At 38.7% G+C, this 20,259-nt stretch overlaps 1 protein-coding gene across 3 annotated transcripts in view; it reads left to right on the top strand.

The window, feature by feature from the left end:
- The window catches only part of sdk2b (sidekick cell adhesion molecule 2b), a 288,479-nt gene that overhangs the window by 82,617 nt on the left and 185,603 nt on the right, over nt 1-20,259 (top strand). For 2 of the 3 annotated variants that reach the window (XM_005913547.3, XM_014335296.2), the window contains exon 2: nt 3,131-3,226. The exons of the other annotated variant lie outside the window; for it this stretch is intronic. In XM_005913547.3, the coding sequence (XP_005913609.1) occupies nt 3,131-3,226 (96 nt within the window). The remainder of the gene's footprint in view (nt 1-3,130; nt 3,227-20,259) is intronic. 3 annotated transcript variants of the gene reach the window in all.

Raw genomic sequence — 20,259 nt, 5'->3', positions numbered from 1 at the left:
GTGGGGGAACTTGCACAATCGGTGGCTGACTAAATACTTTTTTGCCCCACTGTACATAGAGCCAGTTGTGGGTCCTTGTAAGGAAAGCTCATGTAGACTTTTAAATGCATGTAATTTCTTTTTTGCCTGTCTATAAAATTTTGAAACAAATGGTAAAAATCAGAAGTGTAAAGTGTAAAGACTTTTCACTTTTAGTTCCATCTGGGCTCCAAATAAAAACTGCCACTACATCAAAAGAAGCTGCTTAATATTGTTTCGGTCTTCAACAATCCTCCGTGTCAAAGTAGCGTACAGATGAATGCCAGAAGCCAAGGTTTGCCAGCAGAATATTGTATGCTTCACCAGAAAGGTGTTTTAATACTGAGTTTCATCTAGTGGGATGACAGGTGCAACAAAAGAGACTGTGCAAATCAATTGTTCGCACACCTTTTTTGTGTGTATGTGTGGGGGGGAAGTATACTGAGGGTTTGGGTGGTGGTTACTTTGGCAACCTTGTTGTACTTTAGGGATAACATTCAGTGAAAATGAATATAAAAACCTTGGCATACAGTGGTCTGTATTTCTCAAAGTACGGTGATATTTAAAACCAACTCCCTTTGGTTTAGCCACATTTGTCACAAAAAGCTATTCATTAAGTTGTTTCATTAGTGCAAGCTGTGTGAACGCTTTATATACTTGAGTATTTCACCTTTTTTTTTTTTTTTTTTTTGAGTATTTCACCTACTCTAATGAGAGATTTCTCATTAAGTGCTGAGAAATGCAGTAATCTTTTAGTAGTACTGATCTATACTGCGTGGGTGTTTATACTTCTAAATTAAGCTGTCATATTTTCTTTCATATTCACCCAAACATAATTTTTTTTTACTGTTATTTTACAGGCATACTGTCACCACCTTAGTCTTTTTACTGAGATTTTTTTTTTAAACACAGATTTTGACATCTGTGTTTGATGTTTTAAACTTCGAGATGACAGGTACCTCACATTGCAGACTCAATCCTTCCCAGTGGAGCATTATTTTAACCTACCACCTTACTAGTCTTTGAGGTTTCGATGTATGTGCAGTCTACACACTGGGATTCTGCAGTATGGCATTGAGGGGAAGATGGGACAAAAGAATGAGGGAAGAATAGAGCGTTCAACTTTGGTTCTATCACTTTGGAAGTTCTGCAAAGCTTGCAGGAGAGGCTGAGTGGTTTGGAGTGATATGGACTTAACCAGCACAGAACTTAAACCCTTAGCCCACTTCTATGAAGAACTGGGTGACCAGTGTTTGAACCGACCATACTTGGTGTCACCTGGAACATTTTTCCACCCACTTCTGTTTCTGCACTGCGTCAGTGTCATAACTGTATTTTTAATGTTTACATTTCTTTCTACATTCCTTTTTTTCTTCTGTTGTCTTTTCTGATGTCGTAGTTCAGCACGCTTTCAGGAGAGTGACACAAAAGTGCTCTTTTCCCACATGCTTTACTTATCTCTTCCACTGCTGTCTTCTCTCTAGCATGGCAGCTATACCAGCCACTCATTCATTACCTACTTGTGCAATTTTTTTCATATCAAGAAGCCAGTTAGATCTGACCCATTCGCTGGGAGTCGACAGCCCTGGCCCATCACAGGAGGATTCTAGATTAGAACCCTTTTAAGGCTTGTAATTTCCTCCGGCATTTTTCCTTAAAATTTCCCTCTTATAGTCCCTTCTCACACTTAGTGTCACGAATGGCAGGACAGGCTTTAGGTGGCTTATGTAACAGTCCATTAAGTTTGCCGTAGAAATGGCCTGTATTGCCTGAGAGACTGCAGAAGACACCTAGAGATAAGTAATGTCAGAAACAGACAGCGATACGGATGGGGCCCCTTACATCTTTTATGGAACATTAGACTGAGTGAAGAGATGACCTAATTTGAATTGATTTGGCGTATATTTGTGCTCAGGAGAGCACATACAGAGACACGCAGGCACAAAGAGACACACATGCATTCACTCCCACATACACACACCGAGACACAGACGTACACACTCAATCACAGCTAATCTAGGTCTCTCTGCCTGTACGCTACCCAGCTGTAGCTGCATATCTTTGGCAAAATCTTAGATGTTTTCAGCTGAATAAGCTCCAACTTGATTACACTGCACCCCCCCCACTCCCTCAGTATGTATTAATGAGGCTGTTCCTTCTTGCTGAAATCTGCTTCCATATTGTTGTTGTGCAGTTCACGGTCCAGTGGCCACTGGCCCGCAGATGTAATTGTTTTAATTTGCTAACTGTACTCTCACTCAATTAGGAGGAAAGCAGAATTCAGTTTTATTTCCTCTTCCCAGTGCAGAATAGTAAAGTAGACATCTTCCAGAAGCAGCACTTACCGTAGCATGGACAGCCAAACACAGATGTGCATAAACAACCACAGACGTACACAAAAGGACACGAGGAATGTGCTTTTATAGTTCTTTGTTTGTGGTGTTCAAGAATGCATACTGTGTTCATTCCTAACCCTGTCTTTCTTTTCATGAGTATTTTCTGCTCTCTTGCTTTGTCAAGGTTCCTCTGTATACATGCTGTTTAATTAGAATGCTTTGGTTCTGGCCTTTGGCAGTAGGCTTCTTATTACTGCGTCATTTGTATTTGTTTGTGTGTAGCTGTACTTTTTATGGCTCACTCATTTTATTCATCACATTTACTCACTGTATTTTTTTTTTTTTAGACAAGTGGCAGCACACTTTTTTTCATTTTAGCGTGCATTCAGCTAAAATAAATTCTTTTTATTTCTTTACCAGGATACAAAGATATTTCTTGGGATATGTAGCTTTTATTCTTGAGTGCACTCACCAAGAGTTAGTGGGCTTGTGTCAAAGTTTTGCATTTCTACAATTTCTTTAAAAATGAAACTTTTATTTTTAGAGTTATTTCACAAATGTACAACCAAACCATACAAACTAAACTAAATGAACAAGTATGTGAGCCCTGGCTAGCATGCCATGTCCATATGGTCACCACAGAGCTTACTGTAATATTTTTAAAGAACTTAAATAAGCTAATGTCCCAGTGAGGATTTTCCACCTACGTAATGCAATATGGGACTAGTGTATTACTAATATCCATCCATCCATTCGCTTCCGCTTATCCCTTTCAGGGTCGCGGGGGGCGCTGGAGCCTATCCCAGCTGTCATAGGGCGAGAGTTGGATGAAGAAATTGCCATAATATCCTACACTGTGTGGAAAAATGAAGGTACTGGACACGAGTACTTTTTCACCTCTCATTTCTTTATATCTTGCTTCCAAGGAGCCAGTCTTACTTGTTAAGGTGTTCTTGAGTTGTTGTTCTCCAAGCTTTCTAATGGTATTTCAAAGTCTTTGTTTGAACATTGGCTGCTTTTTCACTCATGTTCACTCAAGTCCTTGTAAAATTTCATTTTCAGAGCAATGGATGTTTTTTAATCCACACTGACCTGCGAAGCATAAAAAAGGCCCCTAATGCAAGGCATGAGCCAGTCTGGTGTCTACTCATTACAGATAACTTAGGCAAGACCAATTTTAAAGAAGGGCCTTGTGCACAAACCCATTTGTTCCAATTTCCTTAGTTGAATATATGAAAAATGCCAAAGAAAACAGTTTGACTGGGTAGTAACTCTTTGAAAATAATGTTCTGAGTGCAAGAATGCTATTTTATGCCAAAAAATGTATCATATCTCAGCAAACTATGTAGTGTGTCCTTAAGAAACTCAGGACGCTAGTGGAAAACGAAAGAAGTGGCAAGCCTAAAAGAACTATCTGCAGCAGATTAACAATACCTGAAAGTCAAAGACCTGACATAAGATTATAAAAATAATACTGAAACAGTGTGGGATCATCTTGATAGAGAATTAATCAAAAGACAGTCAAGATCCAAAGAAGAGCTTTAAAAATTCCTTCAAGAAGCCTGAAAAACAATTCTTAAAGACCACATAGAGAAATTATAAGAAAGCCTTCCCAACTTTATGCTATATTGAGAAATAAAGGTGATCACACCAAATATTGAATTTTAATGCCAATAGAATTCTACAAGCTGTTTTTTGCCTTAACCTCCCAGGACCTGGCGTCCAAAATGTGGACATCACATTTTGGGTTATTTAAACCAAAATACTCAGTTTTGCTCTATAAAGGCCTGATATCTACTTACGAGGACATTATACTGCTACTGTTCTATTGAAATGTTAAACGAATATCCTCATATGTGGCTCTCATTTTTCTTAGAAACAAAAATCAGGTAAAAACAAACAAACTGGTAATTCTTTGTTTTTACATCCATTGGGTCCCAGTCAGCCCAAATATCGTCAGAGTCATCAACTGTAGCAGAGGTTGGACTGAGTTCTTCAAAAAGAAATGCTATTCCAGAAGCTTATAGTTAAGCTGGGTTAATATAGTGCTCTATACCTTTGATGAACTCTACAGGTGTGTTGTTAAGGTGTAGTTGAACAATTGCTTGCTAAAGGAGTTACGGGCAGTAACATTTTAAATGATTTTCCACATAAGTGGGAGAAAAGAATCATATACTTATGTTAGAAATCTTTTGAGTAGTATGCCAACAGGAAAAAAGAGGGCTTCATTTAAATCACAGTCTCAGTGAGAGTTTCAGTGGAAACCGAATCAAAAGACTCAAGAGAGACACAGGCTTTCATCTCAGCTGTTACATCTTGAGTTGGATGGGTGATCTGCCTGTGAATGTTTGACACTTTGTTAACAAAATCTGAGGAAGTCTTGCTTGGCAAAGTCTTACTAAAACCCAGCGTGTGTGTAGCAGCGGTTTTACAAGGATTATGAGGATGTTTTTCAATGAGGTCAGTGAAAAAAGATTCGACTGCAACTTTGTAGAATCGCATTAAATCTTTCCGTGTTTTCCAGTTTGTCTTGAACAGCTTTGCTTTAATTTTTTTTAAAGCAAGAAAGGTTTCGTCAATATTGAAAGCTGCAATTAAAACTGCATGCCATGAATCAACACTGTTAAATGCTTCTCTCATTGAATGAGTATGAAGGAAAAGCCCAGCTCAGTAGCATTAGCAACAACAGCTTCATTTGGAACTATGTGAAAAGGAAATGCTTTACACCACCAAAAGGGAAATGTTTAATGCCTTAAGTAGTGCCTTACACTACAAACACATTACTTCCTTGGCTTTGCTCCCTCCCAATTACCCTCTTGTCTTTGTTACCCTTTGCCCCACCTTTGTACTCTTTCCCCTTCTTCTCCCGTTTCATCTGCCTTTCTCTTTATACTCAGATTAATTGCCCTTGAATGGTTTTATAATTGAGAGACATTTATGATCTCGCTGACTGTGAAGTTGAGGCAATAATAGCCCTTGGATGTCTTGAAAATAAAGGCAGGTAGCAGAGCACCCTTTCAGCTGATGTTAATAGTTGGGGATGTGTATGGGTGTTTGATGAGTGGGCGTGTGTTTTCCCACTCACAAACATGCTGTAATTGCACATGAACTGATGAATGCACGTGGAAACTCTTTATAAGAAATCAGCACAACTTTTGACTCAAATATACTCCTCAATAACCCACCCATTCTGATACACATGGACAAGCAAACACATCAAGTACACTAGTCACTACAGAGGTGTCACATATGGAGACGTCTACTTGAAAATGCATCATTCTCTCATTAAAAGTATTTGTGAACACTCTTATGTAGGTGTTCAGAAATGAATAATTGATGATTCATTTATGAATATAAGGTTGAAGTTGAAGTTCTTTGGATTCTTGCAGTTGCTGGTTTGTTTGCATATAATTGTTTGCATATAATTATAGGCTTCTTATTTCTTTTAATTCTGGTCACAGTGACACATTTCAACCTTGAGTCTTAGTCAGACTGGAGTGCTACAGTGGGACTCAGTCGCTAATGCAGATTACTTGGGGGTGAGAACAATCAAGAGTCTGAGTTTGGCTGGGTTATGCATAGACCTTTAAGCTTACATGAGATCATCAAGCCCACTCTGGCTGGGTAGAAAAGACCAGCCAAAAATAAAATCTGAGGAAGATAACAGAAATCTGGCAAAAACAAAGTGGAGCGATATTGCTTGGAGCAGTTGCTCAACTCTTTACGAATAGAGAAGGATTCATTTTTCAAATGTATGTAAATGTTAAAGTGCTCATTTCTCCCTCCTTATTTTTTTTAAAATTGAACTCTACTAGAGTAGCTTTACATGATTGACATTAAAAAAGAATGACTGACCCTCACTCATATTAAGGATATCCCCTCACAATGACATCATGCGGAACCAATATCTAATGTAACTGGAATTTAGTTTGCAACAGTCTGAAACCTAAGAGATTACTTACACATATGGTGTGATGAACTCATTATTTGAAAGTTTGCCCAAAACTGTTTAGCATCTGCCAGTCCAATGGGTCCCCTTTTGTTACCAATTTCTTACTTTGAACAATATTAACAGATTCCTGCCTAACTGCAAAAATTCCAGAGAGTCGGCTGCTTTCTTAAGCTGTTGTTCTCTGTGATAAACACATTCGCACAGACACATAAAGCAAAGCCTTTGAAATAAACCACACTCACCATAGATTGTCTGGCCGTTTTCTTTGTTCAGGCCCTTTTTTCCATGTGTATAAAAAGTTCTTGAGTTCTTGAGTCATATTGAAGCATTTTATAGAGAGAAACCCAGCAGTGTAGGACTGTGCTTTAAGGGGTAATATTTCAGCATGGTGTCTGGGCCCTTGAGACCATCTTTAGTTTGACAGCAGCCCAGTGTTTTGTGTTAAAGACCGAAAATGTGGCGAGACACGCTTCATTTTAATAATTCTTCATTTAATGGAAAACCAAGCTTTTGCAAGGCATCCACGACCTCTTCTGAGTAAGAAGCAGTGGGAGTTAGTTGAATAAAAAAAGAAAAAAGAAAAGTGTTGTATCCACACATATTTTTCATAGCTGTTTTTCAAAAAACCAAGTGGCTTTTATATCAACCCAAAAAAGACAAATCACAAAGATTCGTGTATGTTGCATGAGCAAAATTCTCTTTTTTGTCGAGATTTAGTTGGACATAGAATACATGAACAGCCTTAATAAAAGTAGGAATGATGGGATCAATAAAGCTGGATTGCCACCATGAGGGGAATTGGCAGAGTGCTTCATTGGCTTGGGCTTTAACAGAGAAACTGAGCTAAGTAGAGACTTTCTTTACAGCCCAAGCTGTTCCAATTACTCTCTGATAGACTAGTGCTTCACTCCCAACTAACTCTTCAGATAAATACAGAAGTTTTTGCTTTGTCCAGTGTACAAAGAAGACAAATTGTTTGCAGAATGATGCATGCAATTTATCGTGGTTTATTTTTGTTTTTTTGTTTTGTAAGATTGTTCACTTATTATCTGAATAGCCATCAATAATGGAACGCAATCACTCTGGCTGACAGCAAAAATTAAAATCTCTCATGGTTGCGTTATGCATAACAAGTACAAAAGCCAGATGTTTTTATTTTACCTGGAATCTTTTGGTTGTTCATTGTTCCTAGTGAAACCTAGACTCCTTTCTAACTGAGAGAAAAAAGTGTGTTTTAATGTATTAAGGTGAAAGCCCTGCATTTTTGAAATAGATATGAATGCACAGGATAATGTGCAAGAACTTGACATTTTATGAAATGCAAGTATAAATGGACACTAATGTGTCAGATACAGTTCCATCTGACACAGGTTTGCTGGAATGGATGAACAGGAAAATATCTGATACCATTTGTCAGTGCAGCTGAATAGAGATTACATATCTAGAGCGCAACACAGAGCTCAGTTCTCTCCCTTTTCAGTAGCTGAAAATTGAACAAGTCATATTTAGAGCTATCAGTAGTTTCTAGTCATTTACTTTCTTTTCTGAGATGGTCTCTGTTATTTATCCATTCTCTCGTTTCCCTCACACATCTTTTTTTACACGCCACCGCCCTCATTTCTCCTTTTTTTTTGTCACTCTTTAGCTTTTACTTGGTCATACGCTCAAGCCATAGGGGATGATTGTTCAGTAGTATAGACTGCAGTTTGTTCTGTACTCCTTCAGTTTATAGTCTTCTTGAAAGCTGACAAGATGAAAGAACCATCTTCTCTCTTTGTATGCTCTTTAGCTCATCATCTTCTAGTTCTCTCCACCTTTTCAGCCTTCTTTGCTTCTTTTTCATTTTCAGCTATCATCCCTATGATTTTTATTCTCCCTCCCTTTTGCCAACCCCGTCCCTTTTTCTCTCTGCTAATGGAGCTATAATGGAACTGTAAGTCTTGAGAGTTGTTTAGCAAATGACAGTGCATGCTCCAGCCAGTCAAAATGAGTTCAGCAGCCCCATGTTACGTGCAAAATGCTTAACATAGTCATATAATATGCATGAAACCCTTTTATTTTTATCTGTAGTAAATGCTTATAAGACAACTGGATTCTTTTTTTTTTTTAGAATTTTATTAACCTTTACTTTAATTTCTGCCACATTATTGGGATTTCATTACAAATGTTAAGGCACACACTGTGCACAGGTTATATTTTCATTATGTTGTCTGAGCAAGTTTGCAGAAAAATTTGCACACTTATGTAATACGTTCAAGTTATCAATGCAAGAGTAATTCCTGCTGAATACAATCTAATCTATACAGTCATTGCAACTATTGACCAATGTCACTACAACTGTCACTGCACTATAATATTTTGCTTTGTTGGATGGAGGGATGTAAGTCCCTTAATAAAGCTTAGACATTATTTTTGTGCAGTTTTCTCTTGGTTTTCTTTAATTTTTGGAGTTGTATGTTGTTTATGCAGCTAATGTCATAGTCCTTGTATAATGTTTCTGCTAATGATGCTTTTCTATCATTATTATTATTTTTTTATGTCGTGGTTGCCTCATGCTTACATCAAAGCTTGTTATTGTGCTGTAGAGGACGTACCTTGAAGGACGAGCTCGAAAAAGTCCCCTCAAACGGTTCAATAGTTCCTGCTACCATAAAAAAAAAAACAGGATACCTCTTCCAGAAATAAGAAGTTGTGCTCATCCAAAAATGCCTAATCACTCACTGCTGATAGTAAATAGGTCTTGCCAATAATTGCTCATTTGTTCCAATTCATGCTTCTTCTCACTGTATTTATTACAGACATTGCATCTCATCACAGTATTATTGCTCCAATTTTTGGTGATTCTGCATTCAGGCGGCAAGCAGCGGGACATCAGTGTTCCGAACGGGCAGCAGCAAGTCATGGCAAGACTCCCCTGTGGCAGCTTGCAGCGTCTTCTGATTCTATTTGTGACCATATTTGCTGAAGTCTGTCACATACACTAATTCCAATATACTAACAACCAGTGTCAGTTCAATAGATTTGCTACTATATCCACAGACGGTATAAAAGGTGCCACCCTTTTTTAAGGCTCGAGGTGGGCATTTCTGCCATCGCCATCTTGGTTTCAAAAAATGATTTTGATGTGGAAGGGAGGGTCTGATCGTGAAATCGCACACTCATTTGCTAATGACTGGTGGTTGGCAATTCACTAGCCAAAGATTATACAAATCCATACCACAAATATTGCTCTTCTTTAAAACATGGTCAAACTAACATTTATGAAACAGACTCAATTTTTTATTCAGTATGGTCCAAAATGAATGTCTGAGTCCGTAATTTCAGCAGCGGTCAAGTCAGAAAGTTGGTTTACTGTAGACTTCTATGGGACTAGAAGTCTTTTTGCAACCACAGCTATCGCTATCTTGTGGCCTTTAGGTAGAATTCGAATTTTTCGGCACTTCTGCCTTGGCTTTTTACTAACCCGGAAGCTGCATTCATTTATACTGTTCTTATATCATGAAAACTGTTGATAGATGAAAAAAATTCATTTCAAATCATTTCAAAATGTATATTTTTAAAGTTCAATACTCTTTTACTTGCTCAGGTGATATTTACCTGCATTATTCACTGCTGTAAATCAATGAAACTCTCTTGCTTGCAGTTTTTCTCCTCTATTCTAGGAAATTGGGCAAACCCTGTCTCAAACTCTTTCTCTTACTCTCTCACTGTCTCTCTGCTGCCAGAAACCTTCCAGTATCCCATCAGCCTGACTTCCAGCGTCTTCTTCAATAAATAATTAAGCTAATTGAAAATAAAACAATGAAACTATTTAGTGTCCTGACCATAACATGTTTATCGAACGCTATTTGTTCATCATTCATTTTCTGTTTGTTATTAGAACTCCTTGCTAGCTTTGAGCTTACATATACACTTCAGATTCCCATTTTTCTTTCGCTGGGACATAAAGTCATAAAAGTAAAAGAAGAAAGCTCTTAGATTTAAGTTTGTTCATTTATGACAATGCCTATTCTAATTGTGCTTTTCTTTTTCCTATTTTTCCTGGTGCTGCTCACTTGGAATGTTTGCAAATAAAGGTAAGAACCCTTTTTTATTATGCATGTATTTTGTGTATTGTGACGCTGAAGCAGAAATTTACAAATGGCTTAGGGGACTTACTAAGACCTCTTTGGATAATTGCTTTAAGAAAGTAATTAGAAAAGTCTTGGATTGGAAAGTAAGTAAACAAACAGTGACATACACAAAGTATGTGGGGAAAAAACTTGAAATTCTTAATAAACAGCTACACACCAGTATTTCTTCCTTGTTTTTGCTGTATAAGTTTTATACCTTGGATGAATTGAGAAGACATTGTATAAGTATATATAAGGGGGGTATTTTCTTATTTGTTGTCATGAAGAATACGTTCTGGTTTGCGGTGAGACCTTGGGGTTGCTGTCAGCAAAAGCATTCCTGACAGCTTTTGTTTGCTGGCTATTCTCCAGCGATATCAGTCCAACACTATTGATGGCAAAGACGGAAGATCAAATCAAGACTGAATTCGGAAAGCAAAAACGCAACTAAGACTGTGGACTCAAATTCAAGGAGTGAATTATTTTCATGGATGAGTTTTGTCTTTTTTTTCTTTTTGGGGGGAGGGTCTGGGAATTTCAGCTGTTGCCATAAGTATTTAATTAATTGATTTTATTGTAGTAACTTTTCTTTGAAGAACTACAGTGTTTTCCCTTGGGTTTATTCTCTTGTACTGTAAACTAGCCCATAGGGATTACATAACACCATTTTAAGATTTAAGCTACCTCCACGGTTGAGCCAAATAACAATGATGTACATCCCAGTGGATGTGAATAGAGAAAGTAGTCACACAGCAGTCACTGCACTCCACTTTCATCCTGGCAAATTCCTTGAACAGCACTTCATTCTAGCCCTTGCCAGCTCTAATAGGCCAGGCCATGATGCCAAGATCAGGTGCTGAGTCCATAATCTCGCACTTCCTTTTGCAGTCATGAATGGAAATTAATGTTGGTGGTTTGAGGCTGATTACAGTACATGGAGACTTGCATTTAGCAGTGAGTCAGTACAGGTTGAGCTTTAATAAAGCCCTGCAAACAAGGTGAGTGGGCGGCCATGCTTTGTGGATAAACCCCCCCATACAGACAAGGACGATCTGTCGTTGCACTGGCAGAGACAATAAGTCACTCTGGCACAATAGGAGAAGGGTCCCCAGCTCTCGGTGAGGCGTTCCATATGGGATGAATAGCATCTCTAATGATCACCCCTCTGCTTATTACCGCTGTGATTACGAGCCATTTGTTTGCTTTATCAAGGCCTTAAACCCCAGGGGATTTAATGAGAGTTGGGATGTAAAACTGTCTTCCTCAAGGATGGGAAGGTCACAGGAACTGCTTGATGTGGCATGGAGGGTGTTTTTTTTTTTTTTTTTTTTTTTTTTAATAACACATTCCTCTTTGTTGTTTGCGAGTTTGTACTCATCGCACCCTCAGATGCTGTCAGAATTATTAATGGCTTCTGCTGGAATGACAATGCGAGTTGGGTTTCGTAAAACCAACAGAGAAGAAAACGTGGATGAATATAATTTTTGGATGTCGAAGCATTAGTGATGATTAGGGGCTTTGTAATGTGGTTTTAGATGATGAAGAAAACGTGTCTAGGATAAAGAAAAGGGTGATCATACAGAAAAAAAGAGTTCTAAAAATGGCAGAATGATTGGTATTGTTGTGGCCGTCGAGGGTATAGTCGTATAATTGTTCTCATTACAGCACCATCATGACTTGTATTGTTATTATGCCTAACTGCATCAGATGCCATTTCCCCTTCATCTTTCGCTGCAGTCTCCCTGGGCTTCATTATCAATAATTAAGAAATGGCAGGCACACCCGAGTCTGCTGCAGCCACCTGACGGGATGCACACACACACACACCCACTCAAACACACATACAAGTACAAGATGTACCAGAGCGATGGCAGGAGGTTTGGGCGGCCTTCATATCTCTATGTTCTTCATTAACCTTTCAGTAAGACTCACAAGGCAGCTGGTGATATGCAGTAAATAATGAGTGAGAGCCCAGTCAAGAATCTGTGTATAAGTAATTAATGTTTGTTTGTCGCGCTCGTCTCCCTAGAATCAGCAGATAATTTTCGCTCTTCGTGTTTGCTACCTGCGGGTCACACAATATGGCTGACATTTGGGTTGACGTACTCGTCAAACCATCTTTTGAGAGGATTAGGCCACGCACTACAGCTCTGCTTGCCAGTATCAAAAATCTATAATGACTTCTTGTTACATATTATGTCCTTTCTTTTGACAGTATGTTGATATAGTAATGGGGGTTAGATGTTCAGTCAGACCCAGAATTTCCCAGAAAGGTTAAATCAAGCCAAAATCACAATTAGTAGTACTATCTAGTGCACTTTTTTTCTATAAAGTTCATGGTGCACCCGCTACTGTTGCTCCTTGGCCCAGTCATTAAAATTACTAATTGATTATGGGCCAAGACCGCAGCCAGAGAGGCACTGTATCAATTATTAAGCTGCATTAATAGATTAAAAGGGATAAATGTGCAGAGCATTTAACTTCTGTAACCCACAGAAAGTGGAAGCAATTATAGAGTACCTCTTTGACCATTCAAACCAAAAAAAAAAAAAAAAAAAAAAAGCTCTCTGTTGTAAAATTGGTGCTGAAGCTGTTCGCCCTAAGTGCTCACAGTCTGACCCTTCTAATGGCATTGAGCATAATTAACAACACAGGTCTACATTTTTTTTACGTTTTCTTTGTCTTAAGCCACATTTACACAACAAGAACTTTCCACAGGAACTAGTTCCTTTGGAGGAACTTCAAGCCAGTGTACATTTAACACCCCTTTAAAAAAAATCTCTGCTTGGGGGTGTGGTACTCCATTAAAGTTTGGGAAGGTTGAGCGTGCAAAGCTAAGATTTTCTAATCTAATCAGGTACTCAAAGGTAGTAAAATTCCCCCAAATTAAAGTAAGTAAAAGTAAAAGTATTTCTAAGTTAATAAAAAGTTAATCGCAATTACCAGGTTGACTCAAATATCATCTGGCGATTTCAGTGTCGTCGCTCATTTTATATGGTATCATCATTGTTCTGTTTAATAACTTTCCCCCATACCTCTTGTTTCTGATCTGGAGTGGGGGAAGATGACATTTGACAAACATTTGAAAACAGTTGTTGCTTTTTTATATAGAAATGATTCTGATTATATAATACTAACTATTCTAATAATCATCTTTTTTCCTATTGACACATTGCTCCCTTCTTGTCTTCTTTCTTTGCCTTGCTTAGACTTTAGTGCCTTCTGTTTTGTTTTTTTCCCTCAATGCTTCAGCACTTTCTTTTCATTATATAAAGGCATTGTATCACAAAGTCCAATATTATGTCATCAGTACATATGAATTTAGAGTAAATGTTGGAAATAGCCACATGTTTAGGAGGTACAGGAAAGCAAACCCACCTTTTATGACAAATGACACATCAGTCAGCTGGGCAGCGAATTGATCGGGCGGCCTCTGGCTGCGATTTATGCCTGCCATTCCTCTCCCATTTGAAGGGGGAGGTGTCAGGAATTGACAGAGTTATGTACAAGTCCTCAGCATGATTGGTGACCCCAAGGTGGGCTCTTTCCCAACCCTCCAGTTTCTCCCCTTGCAAAAACCTACACAGGACGAGGTGGGCTTTGATGTGAAATGATGGAGAGAAGGATACAGCGAGTTGATTTGTATAGCAAAAAAACCCGGCATGTATATAATAACTCTCAACTCTGATTAGGATGAAACTTCTACTTGTCCTGCCACTCCTTGATTAAATTTCACATCTTAAAATGGCTCCTGTGGCATTGCACTTTAGAGTTAAAGTGTGATATGAAAGGTGCCCATTTTTCAGCATAAATTTCTATTAAATTAAATAATCAGCAAGTTTGCTTCATGGTCACCTACAAATTGGAGAGAAAAAAAACTAAAAAGAAAGAAAAGATTAAACACAAAGAAAAAGAGCTACACCACCTGCCATGTCCAATCTGACTGCTCTCCTTCACTTGCTTAACTGACCTGAATAAATCAGGAGATTGAATGCCAATAAATGTTTCATCCTATTGCAGTAATCAGCACTGTTTCCCGTACAAACTATAAATGGACTCTGACTGCTTTTTTCTTTCGGGTTCTCTCTATCCACTTTGTTTCAGGATGTGTAAGCTGGATGGTTTGGCAAAGTGAGAGTAATCAGGATTTAGATGCATTTGGCAGATGTTTCCTGTAATTCAGTGGCTAATGCATAGAGCTGATAACTGAGTTAGTTTTCTGGTTCAGACACTTAGCTCTCTTAGTGGTACCTTGGCATGAGGGCATAGTTCTTTTTGTGCTTTTTGTCACCCCTGCAGCTATGGGGCCACAGGCTACTTTTTGTTTACAATAATCTAACAAAAAAGTACAGTAAAGGTGATTATTTTTGATTACTTTTTCCTATTTGTTTACTGACATCAGCAGTGAAAATATGTGAAATGTGAAAATGTCTCAGCCCTACTACATGTTCTGGACCGGAAGTTCTAATGTGAGTGATGCAGTGAATGATAGTCAAGCTAGGGTTGATCTTTTCACTTAGAAGAGTGGCTGCTGCTCTCAATCAGCAAATCATTGCTGTTGCATCAATTGCAAAGCCAACAAACCATGCAGGAAACATTTCTTCAGACATGCTCTTCATGCTTCTAAAGCTTTCGGTGTAGGATGCTACAGACGGCACCGCTGGTGCATATGACTAACACTCAGTAAGTGTATACATATAGGAATTTTCTGTGACTATTAGGTTTAGACTGAAAGAGTGTTTGCACTTTAAACTTTTTCTAACTATTTCAAGATGCAGAGCAAAAATCCAGAGGGTGTGGGGGATTCATTTTTAAATGTAAAAAAATAAAATAGCAGAGGCAGGAACATATAGATGAACAACTCCATTTCTGAACTAGTCATTTGTCATCAGTGTATTTTTGTTTGTGTTGGCTCTGATAGAGTGGCACCCTGTCCAGGGTGGATCCTGCATCTCGACCTATGACAGCCGTAACCCTGAACTGGAGAAGTGCTAAAGAAAATTGATGAATTATTGGGGGGTTATTCCCTATCCGAAAGAGAACTCTGTTTCACCGACTGCAGCGCTATGTACCACGTGCACACACAGACAAACCATACTTTTAATTACAGTATCGAGGTAAACAAGCCTTAAAAAAATATAATGAATCTATAAGGCAAACATTGTTGCATATCTCATGTCTAAAACCTGATTTTCTTGAGGTAATTGCATTTGCAACACAGTCAGTTTAGCCCAAGCACTGATAGTGAATTTAATTCAGAGGAGAAAATTGCATTGCATTAATGCTTAGAGATGAGGTAAGTACCAGTTTTAAATAATATAGTCTCCATAAAAACAAGACACGACAGACTGTACACCTTTAGCAGCCCAATCAGGTGTATTTCAGATGTTAAGCTTATTAGCAGCATGTGGGCTTCAGTATTTTACTCTCCCTGCTGCCATTAGTCTTTCTCTAAGTCACTACAAAGACACTTGATCTGTGAGTGTTTGGTCACGTAGCATAAGTGTTCCCTCTCTGCAATGACAAAGGCCTGTCATCATTGACTGACTTACTGACAGGGTTTAGCCAGTGCACAAAATACTCCTACACACGCAAAAAGCACACAATGTCCTTCATTAGCTTGACTTTATGATCCCAGGTCTTAATGAGACGTGAGCGAGAGAGAGCAAAAAATAAATCCAGTAAGACTTTTTAGGCACACAGAACAAACTAGGTTGTCTCTGCTCCTTTTCACATTTCTCCTCTGCTCTTTCCCATTTTGACTAATGTAATTTATGCAAAAGAAAATTATAAATAGCATATCAATACCGCCACAGTTTTCCAGGCCGGGCATGCAATACCACTCCCGGCTGTCAGAGTAAGTAGGTCGGGTTGTGTGTCTGAAAATGCACATAGTCAATCCCCCCTGTGCTCTATGTGTGCATGCATGTCTTAAGTGAAGATTTAACGACACTACACTCTCGGGCACATCCAAAGAGAGACAAAAGGAGTGCATGCAATGTGGCTTCATAATGCACCAGAAGTTTCATGATCTCACAAAGTTCTGAGAAGAGACTTTCTCTTAGTTTGGTCAGACATTAAATACATTGTATTCATAGCTGGAGAAAGTAAGAGACAAAACACTTCTGATGGATTCTGTCCTCTTTTTAAATGCAGATGCAAAATAATTTCTTTTTTTCTGGAATCTAAAAAGGAAAAATATATCTCTTTGAGGGACACAGCCTAAAGCATTGTCGCTTCTCTGATGGCCTCAGAAAAGCAAGGCTCATATCTTCATGCTGGTGATGGTGCAAGTAATATGTGGGTGCGCTTTGCGGCTACCTTCCCACAAGTACTTTTGTACGGACATGCTGCTAATGAGCAAGTGTCCTCTCGCTGGATCTCTTGAACCAGCAAAGCTTGTCGTCCTTCAAATTTGCTTCCATTTAATAATATCGTGTTTTACCTTTCGACATGTTACAGCCACATCGAAACATTGTCCCTCTGGTGTTGTGCACTGAATAGCCTGTTCCCTTTTTTTTAACCTGATGTGTACTTCTCATATTAATACCTAGATGAATATTAATGCCATGAATATTAATACGGCTGTTGTTTTTACCAGGCTGTGCCACCACCTCTAATCTCTGTGTAATTAGTCAGAGGGTACAGAAAGCCACACGATGTAGTTAAAACAGGAGAGAAGTGTTGGTGTTGCAGAAAGTGCCAGCAGGAGGTGTGTGTGGTGGTGATGGGGGGTGGGAGGGGGCTGAAGAGTATGTGAGCGTCTCAGGCTTTTCTAATTAAGTGTTTTTCAAAAGGGGATCAGTGATGGAACACAGTGGTGTGTAAATAAGTTTGTATATATGTATGCGAGAAAGACAGGGAAGGAGAAAAAGGAGCAAGTGACTGAGGAGAAACAGATGTAAACAGGCTGCTGTATAAGAGACTAATGTAAATAAATCTGTGTAAGAAAAAGAAGAGCTCGGAGAGTGTTGTATATGTGTGTGTGAGCAAAAGACGTGGAGGGTAAACAGTTGCTTTTCCAAGTGGCTCGCGCACAGCTGCTGATTGCAGATAGTAGGCGATCCTTTGGGGAGTTTAAGAAAATCGGGTGGCGGTGATGTCTTGACATTATTTTCTTCTATCTACTATCAATCCTTATACACTCTATGCCTCCTGAGAAAAAGTACATGATTTCTTATTTTAATTAGTAACTGCCAGCGAAATTTTAAGAAGCAATTTCAAGATATGATTCGGCATTATGGCCCTGTGATAGATTGGCGACCTGTGTACCACACCTCTTTCCCTATGACAGATGGGATAAACTCCAGCTCCTGGATGGATGAATGGGTGGGTGGATGGATGGAAAAGACTTTGCATTAAATATCCATCCTTTTAATTTTCTGGTACACTGAAAAATGCAAAATGCTCAGATTTTACCATTAAGGCAAATTGTGAATATGAACGGTGAATACGAATTTATCACAAATCTATAAGGCACCAAAAAAGATACTGGCAATCGAGTAATTATCTTTAATGGAAAGAAAACAAACCATGCATACACAGTAATTAAACACTAATTGCTATCTAGCTGATGTCTTTCAGCCGAGTCCAGTCACTTGAGCATGGCTGATACCAAAGCAATGACCTGATCAATGATAACGCTGACAATCACTAGCCCTGTTTATACTGTACGTGCTGTATTTGTGTGTTTGTGTGTGTGTGTGTGCTCTTGTATTCAATGGCAGGCTGGATAGATAAAGCAGAGCAACATTGCTTGTCATTGCTGGATGAGTGAGCCCTTTCAGGCTCCCCATGAGAGCAAAGATCAAACCACAGATGGTAGTCAGCACTGTGTGATAGAGGTCGAGGATGTTACAGAGAGCCAGGCCAGTGGGCTGTGGGTGTGGGCTTTTTTCTTTTCTTTTTTTTTTCTTTTCTTTTTTTTTATTTGTTTCACCCAGGATCTGGAATCTGTCAAGTCAGGACAAATGGTGGCATTTCATAGGGCTAAAAATTGGCTGTGCCAGGCAGCATTGTTATCAACAGCAGGGCTGGGTGAGCTTTAAAGGACACAAGCAGAACTCTGTTTGTGTAAGTATACCCATACGGAAAAGAAATAGTAAAAACTTATATGTGATTACTCATGAAAGTGGCCACTTTCGCATTACTTTCATACATTGTTTTAGTAAGTATCCAAAACATACAAGTTTCATTATATAATTTTTCAAGGGATCTTATATCTGTTTTCACACTTATATGCTTTTCATACAAGTTTCACACAAGACAGATACAAACTTTACAAGATTTATATATATCTTTTCCATATGGATACAGCTTCTGATGTCCTTATGTTGATAGCAGTGCTCTCTAACACTTACATTTAGGGCTGTGCGATATGACCAAAATCTCATATCCCGATATAAGAATTCTATTGTCCCGATAACGATATAAATCACAAAAATTTAAAATTTTCTGTAAATTCTGTGAATCTCGGGCAGCTCGACTTGCATGAAGTGTTTCCAGCTGCACGTCCTTTACCCGGAGTCGAGTGTTTTAACCGATGGATGAAACTATACATTTTTAGACATAAGTTGTAACGGCCGCCGTTTTCTTTGTATTTATTACACGGCGTGCTGCGGGTTGCCTGTTCAAACGTTTGAGTCTAAGGTTTATTTTTTAGCACCTGGCGGCTCTTTTTTACTTCTCATCCGTAAATAATCTGCTCTTTCACGTGATTCAGTTTACTTTGAAAAGTCTCAACAGGATCTTGAGCTTTATTGTGAAAGGTTTATGTGGAACATAAACAAGCGGACAGCAATAGAGCAATAGAAAGTTAATAACTCTTCAGTAATTGGGCTTCTTAAGTGATTCACAGCCTTTTCCTTTGACCTAAATTTGCCCTTAATGAATTAAGATGAATCATGTTGAGGTCACTTAGACATTTTCCCGAGTCTGTGGGTTAATTGTGGTTTTGCAGTGCATTATATAGCAAGGTAAATTAATTCAGATACATAACGCTATAATGGCTTGGACTTATTTGCTTTTGGGGAAATGTTGTTATTTTTTTAAATTTTGAGTTAATTATTATCATCATTAACATTTTTGCTTTGTATATAAAAGCACAGTTTATTGCCTGTAGGTCACATGCAGGGTATGCACAAACACAGGAAAATGAGCAAAAAGCAGAGGGGAAAAATACATATCACGAAGATCTTTTTTGCAAAAAGGAATTTAACTGTTGCAATATCTGAGTGAAATTAGCCTAAAACATTTGGCAGGACAGCCTCCTGCCAAATTTAAGTTTGTTTTAAAGTCCAGCTTGTGCTCCATGACTTCTAAAACTGAGAAAAATGAAGTGGTTGATTCCCTACTCTCTCAGGTGTCCTTAGAGCCCTATCTGCTAGGGCTCCTGGGAAAAGCTACACCGTGGGTGGGACCATCCTATCTCTATGTACCAGACTCCCTGTTCACTGAGTAACACATTGCTACCTAGAATGGGTGCGTCTCTGTTGCCCCACTCCTCCCTGTTTAGATAGGATCCTGAGGAAAAACTACAAATTACAGTTTAGCCGTGAGCCTCCATCTTTTGCTGGCATTTTACACACTGCTTTTCCCCAATTCCAACTCTAAAGAGAGAGTGGTACTGGAAAGGAGCTATAATAACAGTCCCCTCAGCTGGTGACAGAGAGGGGCTTCTACTCTAAAGTTTATTGCACTGAAATCATCAGGCATCACAGTTCTGGGCTTTCTAATTTGAATATCCACCAGATGTTAGCGAAATCTGAAAAAAGAAGGTGCTGAACAAGTTTGGTGTCATCATTGTTTGCTGGATCAACAGAGAAAGACAACATCAGATTTA

Source organism: Haplochromis burtoni, unplaced genomic scaffold (genome assembly GCF_018398535.1).
Source record: "Haplochromis burtoni strain Fernald_Lab_line unplaced genomic scaffold, NCSU_Asbu1 Contig_6, whole genome shotgun sequence".
Lineage (NCBI taxonomy): Eukaryota > Metazoa > Chordata > Actinopteri > Cichliformes > Cichlidae > Haplochromis > Haplochromis burtoni.
The sequence above is the reverse complement of the archived record's forward strand: the minus strand, read 5'-3'. Positions and strand labels throughout refer to the sequence as shown.